The 8,866-nt window shown below is 44.3% G+C and overlaps 1 protein-coding gene across 1 annotated transcript in view; it reads left to right on the top strand.

The window, feature by feature from the left end:
* Positions 1-624: 624 nt before the first annotated feature.
* Positions 625-8,866, top strand: part of LOC310999980 (SPRY domain-containing SOCS box protein 4-like) — a gene marked incomplete at its 5' end in the record, with an annotated part of 35,524 nt that continues 27,282 nt past the window's right edge. Inside the window, one exon of the mRNA XM_083990612.1 lies at positions 625-1,357. Coding sequence (XP_083846738.1) covers positions 625-1,357 — 733 coding nt within the window. The remainder of the gene's footprint in view (positions 1,358-8,866) is intronic.

Here is an 8,866-nt window from a genome sequence, read left to right as displayed (position 1 = left end):
CTTCAAATCTGGGCAGTGTTGTACTAACTGGGGGATGCATGTTAGAGTTGGTATAGGAGCCTGAGCTTGTTGGGAGGATGCAGGATGAGTCAGAGGAAACTAGTGTGTATTTGCTCTTTTGTGTGTGTGTGTGTGTGTGTGTGTGTGTGTTTGTATCATCCTGTTCATTGTTGATTCCCACTAAGGCAAAGCCACACAAAATCTGTGAAACAAAGATTTGCCAACACTTGCCATCAGTCTATTCTCTCATACTTTGTTTTCCCCTCTTTCAATCATCCCCCACTTGTTCATTCTCTAGTGTTTTCCAGTTTGCTGAAAACAAACAGTTACAGGGGTTAATATCTGTTTTTTAATCTCTTTTTTTCTGGTCCTTCTCTCAACAGGAGTGTCCCCCAATCTGTCTATCTAAGGATATTTCTGGCATGAAACCAGATCGCACACATCTTTCATTCATCACCTCCTCCTTCATCTCCCTCCACCACACTCCAATCAGGAACTCTCACTCAGCCCCACCGCATTGATGAGGTAACGTCGAGCTCCACGCAGCGCAGCACACACCTGCACTATCACCACCCTCCCCCACCTCCAACCCCCTCTCCTTCTGACAACCCTTCCATCGCAGCCATGGGCCAGAAGATTTCTGGCAGCATTAAATCGGTAGATGGACGCGGGGAAAGCGGCGGCTCCCCATCCTACCGGCCCTTGGCTCATCGCCGGCAGCACCCGGAGCTGAGGGGCCCAGATTTCTCCAAACCCCCCAGGCTGGATCTCCTACTGGACATGCCGTGCGCCGGACCAGAGACCCAGCAGCGTCACGCATGGAACCCCGATGACCGCTCGCTCAACATCTTCATCAAAGAGGAAGATAAGTTGACATTTCACCGCCACCCGGTCGCTCAGAGCACGGACTGCATCCGGGGGCGTGTGGGATACACCAGGGGTCTCCATGTGTGGAGGATCCACTGGCCCGCCCGACAACGAGGCACCCACGCTGTAGTTGGGGTGGCGACCGCGGAGGCTCCGTTACATTCCGTTGGGTACACGGCGTTGGTGGGGTCGGACTGTGAGTCCTGGGGCTGGGATCTGGGACGGAACAGGCTGTACCATGACAGTAAGAACCGGGCCCACAGCTCGCTGCCGTCATACCCTTGTTTCCTGGAGCCGGAGGAGTCGTTCACACTGCCGGACTCTTTGCTAGTGATACTGGACATGGACGAAGGAACTCTGAGCTTCATGGTGGAAGGACAGTATCTAGGAGTGGCGTTTAGAGGGCTGAAGGGCAAGAAGCTGTATCCCATTGTCAGCGCTGTGTGGGGACATTGTGAGATATCCATGAAGTACATCAACGGCTTGGATCGTAAGTAACATTTACGTATATACCACACTACAACATATAGGACTTTAACATAATAAGAGAGCGAAACAGATCTGCTGAATCATCCTCCTCCACAGTTAAATGGCAGTTAACACCAAAACAGGAAAACCAACTGTGGTAGTCCACTTTTATTGTGACATGTCACCACACGTCTGAGATTGTGTTAAGATTAGAAATTACTTGCGTAATTCTGTAAATTCAGAGGTTGTGTATTTGATGCCCTCTGTTTTGCAGCGAACTGAGTGAAAGTTCAGGAGATCCTTCTGTTCCGCAAAAAATTTGAGGTAGTGATGAAAACAACAGGAACGGCAAAAAACTCCTCATCATGCGTTGTCATCTTGTAGCATGTGGTCAGATCTCTCAAGATGAACAACAGAGATGTGAAAAAAGTCTGTCGTCAGTGTGAAGCCACTGAAACTTTTCCGCTTAGCTCAGTTGTAGAGTTGAGTTTATTATAATAGGCCAATACTTTAAAAGAGCTACAGGACTCATTACTGGGTCTAATTTGACTATTATTACTGGGGAGTTCTGGGGCTAGGTACCTGATGTAATTATTTTCTCATATGGCCCTTACAGGTATATCAACGCTGTAATTTTGGCTGCTTCAATTACAGGTTTTTGTTTGAGCGCCATCACTTATCTTTGCTGTTAGAATTGTTGTGTCGTGAGGTTGTTGTGTCTGCCTAAACCAGCTGTGCTTTACAGTGGATTTGAGAGGGCGAGGAGTTCAGAGAGAGCAGTTTGGAAACGTCCAAACTCTGCATGCTTTGGGTTTAGGTATTTGAATATGGCTTGCCCTGCTCTCAGGAGACTCTGGATTATGTTCCGATACTCCCACTGTCTGTCTACATGAGTGCGTTATGAGAGAGAAGAGACAGGCTTTTCCTCCCCTCCCAGTCTAAACAGTAACTCTTTGAAGAGCTTGTTAGAAAAGATCTTAGACACACATCATGGACACCAACACACATGGACACACACCTGCCAGGAAGGGAAAGTGTGTGTTATGAAAACACCGCTTTATGATCTGACTCGGGCCGACTCCCTCCCTCTCTGTTTGCAGAACCCCATGGGTGTTATTTGATATCACAACAGGGTGTGTTTTTGTCTGTAACCCTGCTGAAAGCTGAGAGGAAACCCATCTCTCTCTCTGTAGTTTGTTGCGTCTGATTTCTCTTCACCCAGTCGCCACAAATGTACCATTAAAGTTCTCTGCTCTCGTGAGTCACCCTGACATCAGGAGCCTGTTGTTGATACATAAAAAGGGGTCATATGCCTCACATCAGTCTTAAATGGGATGTTTTGCTCTTTAAACTGCAGCTGGTCATCTAGGATATGAATCAGAACCACAAAAAAAAAAAAACACTTGGCTGCATTCAAGACTTTAATTTCTTAACCTCTAGTTAAGTCCTGACTGCTTCCACTTGTGATGTTTGGTAATCTCTGCACTCTTGGCTTAGTTCAAAGTACATACTTTGGCTGTTGAAAGCACCTCACTTCAGCCATTTTCCATTTATAGAGCCATGTGCTGGATTTCACGGTGAGTGATGGGCCACCTAGGAGAATACGGAGAATATTGAGTCTCCTCAAAGGCCCCATTTCTACAAGCATATAGACTCGTGCTGTGAAATGAGGTTTGACTGTTGAAAATGTGCAAAAGCTTAATGCAGCGGGGGGAGAGTGAAGGTTGAAAGGCTCATCCTGATAGGTGTAGCTGAAGGAAGAGGAGAAGATGGAGTTTGTGTGAAAAGGGCAGAGGCAGGAAGGGAGAAACGGACAGAAAGTAAGGCAGCAAGAACATTTAAAAATGCTCATTTCATTTGAAATAAAAACCTCGTCAAACGAGAAAGTGGCACAGAGACATTAATCTGCATGTGTGCACAAAATATCTGGCGCTCGTGGTTTGTAACAGGGATTAATTGCAGGCTTGCTAGGTGACTTAATGTTGCTGCTTTGCCAGCTGAAACATTCCGATAACCTGCAAGTCACAGTAACTTTACACAGATTATTCAAAGACACGCATGTACCATCATGCCCTGTCTTAACGCTGCCCAAAAACAGTTCTTGTTCTGTGGAGCAGTTCATACTCGGACAGTTACATTGAAACACAGATAATAAGCCACAATAGCTTCCTCTCCCTATAGCTTTCTGTTCCCCTCAGAGGTCAATGGAGGTCAATGGAGGGAATTCAGCAGAAAAAGCATAACATTAATTCAAATGAACCGATTTCACCACAGAACGTTGCAGTTTTATACAGTGGTGTAACGTGACTCTAAAACTGTTGTCTCCTGTTGGAAATTACCGTCTAAGACAGTTTATTATGTAACTAAGCGTTCCGAAACTCATAAACAGAATAAATAAAATCATGTGTGTATGTGGGCGTGCAAACAGACGGAGACAAAGAGTTTATTGGGAGGCAGGCCTCAGGTGGGGGAAATCCACTTGGACCACCAAATCAAAAACAATACTTTTGCTTTCTCATTCCATTCACACATGAGCACATTCGTAACTGAGAGGCCTTTTGGGTTATTAGTGCTCCAGTCGCTGCTCTGAGTCTGACACAATGACTGCGGTGAGAGTAATATCTCCAGATCTCATTCAGAGGTGAGGTAAACAGCCTCGAGCGTGTTCTCTTTGTTGCAGAGTAGGCAAACAGGGTGTGATTACGGTCTGTGTGGCGGCTTCGTTCAATATCAGTTTTGAATTGAATTGGCTCGTCTGCCCCACAGATGACTCGGATAGTGAATGAAGTCATGATCGCTGCTTGCCTGTGAGCGTATGAATGGGTGTGAGTGGTAAACCAGCTATACTGTATGTGGTCAGCTAGTCTTTAGACGTAGTATCATATAGCTGTCTTTTGAAGCTCTTTTTTTCCCCACAGTAATTGCTTAGTGTATCATTTTTGAGATGTGTGCGAGCCTCAATAAGTATAATGTGTAAATCTGTTCCGTGTGTGAATGTGTGTGTCAGGGTTTGTGAGAGATCCTTGGGGTTGTTGGGTAACGACTTTATCTAATAGGCCTTCCTATGAGAAGTGACTATTGGATTGTTTGTGAATTATTGTTGTGAGGGGAAACGACACGACTGCAGGGTATTAAAAAGAGATTTATAGAGGAGGCTTCTCCTCGCCACAAACTGTTTGTTTTTTCTCATCACGCCGGGCTCAGGCCCTGCTACACCACCGGAAGTTGATCATCACTTTGCTCCATCTTAGATCATTGCTCCCTTTCCTGCAGTTAACACAACGTGCACCGGTGAGACATAAAACCAACAGCACTCCAGGACCCGGTGGTAGTTTTGGGAAAAGCACACCGAGCAATCGGGGTCAGATAAGAAGGTGTAATAAGCACTAATGCAAATAAATGCTGAGTGAGGCTCAGACTGCATTATACTGTAAATGTGATGTAAATTATTCATCCTCCCAGCGCTGGGACTTCAAAGAACTTCTCCTCTTCCATCTAGACGTGATCAGATGTGTTTGCCAGATAGAAGATAGTTCACTTATAGTTATTACCACACGTGTAACAGGTTTATTTTGTTATCTGGAAGCAGACTCATCTTATTCTGTATATCTGTGCATGTCCCTCTCTCTCGCTCTCTCGCTCTCTCTCTCTCTCTCTCTCTCTCTCTCTCTCTCTCTCTCTCTCTCTCTCTCTCTCTCTCTCTCTCACACACTCACACACACACACACACACACACACACACACACACACACACACACACACACACACACACACACACACACACACACACACACACACACACACACACACACACACACACACTGATCTGTATTCTCTCTTGTCCTGTCTCTGTAATTGTACCAATTAGCGGTGCTTTGATTTGCTACAATGGGAGCTGTCCTAGCTACAGCCCTGATGTGTGCCACTTCCTCTCTTTCTCTTTCTCTTCCTCTCTCTTCTCTTTGTACTCGAGTGCACATCACACCAAACTCCACTGCACAATCTGGCAGTTTAATGTTTCCTTCCTTATCAGCTAATGTACAAGCCACCCAGAACATAATTTCAGACCTTTTTCCGAATCATTAGGACTCGCTGCTGCTCACATATCACTGTTATCATGTGAAAACCTTATAAATCCAATTTAGGGGGCTGGTTTAAACTTCAGTGAAAAGATTACAAAATCATTTTTCTTTCTTTTTTTTTGGACCGCACTGGTGTGGTGTCAGGCCTGCTTTTATTTTTATTTTTTTCCCATGAAATGTTCTTTATCCAACAGCTGTAAAATAATTCCGTTTCAGCCACTTGACAGCTCAGCTGACCAGATGACAGGAACGATCATTGCTGTCTCAGGGAAGGTTAAGGGAGCAAAAGAGGAGAAAACAATGTGGAACAGGGAAGTTGGGGGTAAAAAAAAAAAAAGACGAGAAGACAAGTAAGGTGGATGACAGGGAGAGTGACAGAATGGAAGAAGAACTGGCAGAGAGAGCTACAGCCGTGAGAATAAGTAGAAGCAGGGTAAGATCTAATGTAGCAGCGAACATACTGAAGTTTTATGAGGAGAGGGATGGAGGCAGAATACAAAGGCGTTAAAGGGGAGTGTTTGAACAATAAGGACAGAAAGCAGAGAGCTAGCAGAGCTTCAGAGTTGTGTGGGACGTGAATGAGGCAGCGTGACACTGTCTGACACTCAGCTGATCAGCTTCCCCAGTTGACTTACAGTAGGAAGGGAAATTGTCATATATCAACAAAAAAAAATTCTAAACTGCACTGCAGCACATCCACATCTCTGCATCGTCACTTGTTGTCCTTTATGTTTTAACTGCGCTGTGTGAAAAATGACAAAAACACATAAAGGCGCCGGACTTCCAAGTGTGCTGACAGAAACGTGACATATGCAACGTGACACACAGACACAAATACTAACCCCGAGTGTTCACAGGCAGGGATTAATTCATACTTCACAGTTAAAATCACAACCACAGGCTCATTCAGTCGTCACATTCCAGCAGTTCTGTCAGCGAGAAGTGACCCACTTTTTGTTTTTTTTCTCCTCTCTCCTGTAAGCCGGCCTCTGACCTCCCTCCCTCTTCCCTACTGTTTAGTCTGCATCACATGAGCTTACACACTCCAGGTCAGACCTAAACCAGCTGCTGCCACCGCTGCGCTCAGCCACCCATTCACCAAAACTACAGAACACTGACATCCATTCATGGCCCGCTTGTTTACATGAAGGCCGTGGCACCCACAGGCGCCATGCTTTAGTTCACCTCAGTATAGAGGGTCAGTCTGCTTGGTCATAGTCATTTTGTCTCTCCCTCTAGAACACATACAGTTGTACCTGTACAGATGAGGCCTGCTAACAACAACTTATGTCAGTTATGTTGCAGTCTTTGAGACTTTTAGTGGCTTAATACAACAGAAGAGCGAGCAGTGTAGTTGATACACACCTGCCTATCTAATAAAATATTGTCTATATTATTATATTAAAATATCTGAACTTAGTTTTTTCTGGGTTTGTTGTTGCTGCTGACACCATAATATCAACTTACATTTCAAATATTCATCTTTTCTACAATTTCTATAATGATTAGTGTAGTTTTTCTTCTAGAGAGGAATTTGGGGATAAATCTCAAGAAAACATTTGGTCAGTTGCCCCATTGACACACTAAGTCATGCAAATATTTTTGGTTTTATCTGCTGAGGTTTTGAGATATTCATCCCTTAGATTTCTCCCGCTGCTGTGCTCAGAATGAAAGTGAAAAGAAAAAATTGTATTTGTGCTCCTCAATGCACTGAAAAATGAAAACTGAACAGCAACACGTCCTTCCAGAAACAACTCTGCTACTGCTTCTCTACAGAGGAAATGGTTCCAAATAAAACTGTCTACCAATTTCCCAATAACTACCAGGGAAATGGTTTCTGGGAAAATGCTTTGGTCTTGAGTTTTTCAAAGTAATTTTTCAGTTTGTGAAAATTCCTGGACCGTAGCACATAAAATCAAAACATGTATGTTTGAACAGCACAGAAACAAACAAACCTCAGTGTTACGCTCAGTTCAGTCCTGCTCAGTTTTTGCCTCCCGAGTTTCACTTTGTTCCATTACAGGTCAGTCAGTGTTTGAATTATAAATCTTCCTGCTGGACTCAGTGACTCAGCTTTCTAGTGGCAGCCTGGCAGTTAGCAAGCTAGAGTTTCACACTAACTGCTGGCTGTACGATATGTGGGTCAGTGGGATAGTCCTTAACTTAACTTAGCTGCTAGCCTCAGGCGTGATGGCTTGCACTCTGCTTTTTTTTATGCTTCCCTGATTCGTCTCCCTCTTCTTTTCACTGTCACTGTGATTTTTTTTTTCTCTTTTTTTTGCTCATTCCCTTGAAGTGTTGCACATTTAGAGAAGCCATCAGAAGCTCCTCACCAGAGCCCACGCACACAAACAAAGGTAGACTGTGAATTTCTTCCACCACCCAGCTCTGATCTTGAGTGCCTTGAACAAACATGTCTAATTCAGCTATTTTCAGGCTGGACTCAAACTCCACTTGGTGCTTGCACTTGCACTAAAAACCACACCAAACACTTTACATATGCTAATTGTGCTCATTTTATAGTGGTAATGTTAGAGTGTCTTATTTATTTAGCAGCTTAAGTAAAATTGTCTGAGTGGAAGATGCAACAACAGATATTCCACTCAAATTAAATGTCCTCATTGGATGGATTCCTCTCTCTTTGCAACTGTGCCTGTACCTGCAGCATCACACCAAAAAAGTCTGAGACCGGCTGCTGTGAACCTGCACTACAGGATTATGTGACACAGAAAAGACTCCTCAGATGTGTGTGTTGAAAGTGCCGCATGTTTCCCTCATCATCCTCTGCTTTGAGATCTAAACACACTCGGCTCCTGCAGGCAACAGTGGTGTCATGTCAGTGCACTCGTGATCAAATATTTACAGCAGAGATGAATAGAGAAGTGGGGGAAAGGAGACAAAGAAAAGCTTAAAAGATAAAACAAGACAGAGAGGAAGGAAAAGAAGAAGAGGACTGGAAGAGTCGGTGACATTAGAGAGAGAAAAAGACAAACAGAAACATATGAAACACAAAGCCTGAAAAGTACAGGGAGTGATTTATATACACTGTGTCGTAGGTTTTCAGGAAACCAGATAGATGTCTACTTAAAAAAAAGACAGTATTAATAAAGGAACAGGAGGGAGTAAAGAGAGAAAGAGTCCACACTGGAGAGAATGTGAAAAGATGAATACGATTCAATAGATAGACAATGAAACCGAGGTGGCAGTGAGGCGTGAGATCGTGATCAAAGCGTGGCAGTCTGAATGAGGAGTGACAGGGACAGGATAAGAAAAGACAAAGAAAAGAGAGACATAGAGAGGAAGGAGACAAGAGGGACAAATTGAAAATCGTGTCAAGCGACTGGTGTCACTACTGTGTAGATCACCTGAAGTGATAGGTGATGGAAGACTGAAGGAGGAGGAGGAACTGGGTGCTTAACAGGGGCTGCAGAGTTAATACAGACTGATCG

The sequence above is a fragment of the Trachurus trachurus genome, assembly GCF_905171665.1.
Source record: "Trachurus trachurus genome assembly, chromosome: 17".
Taxonomy (NCBI): domain Eukaryota; kingdom Metazoa; phylum Chordata; class Actinopteri; order Carangiformes; family Carangidae; genus Trachurus; species Trachurus trachurus.
The sequence above is the reverse complement of the archived record's forward strand: the minus strand, read 5'-3'. Positions and strand labels throughout refer to the sequence as shown.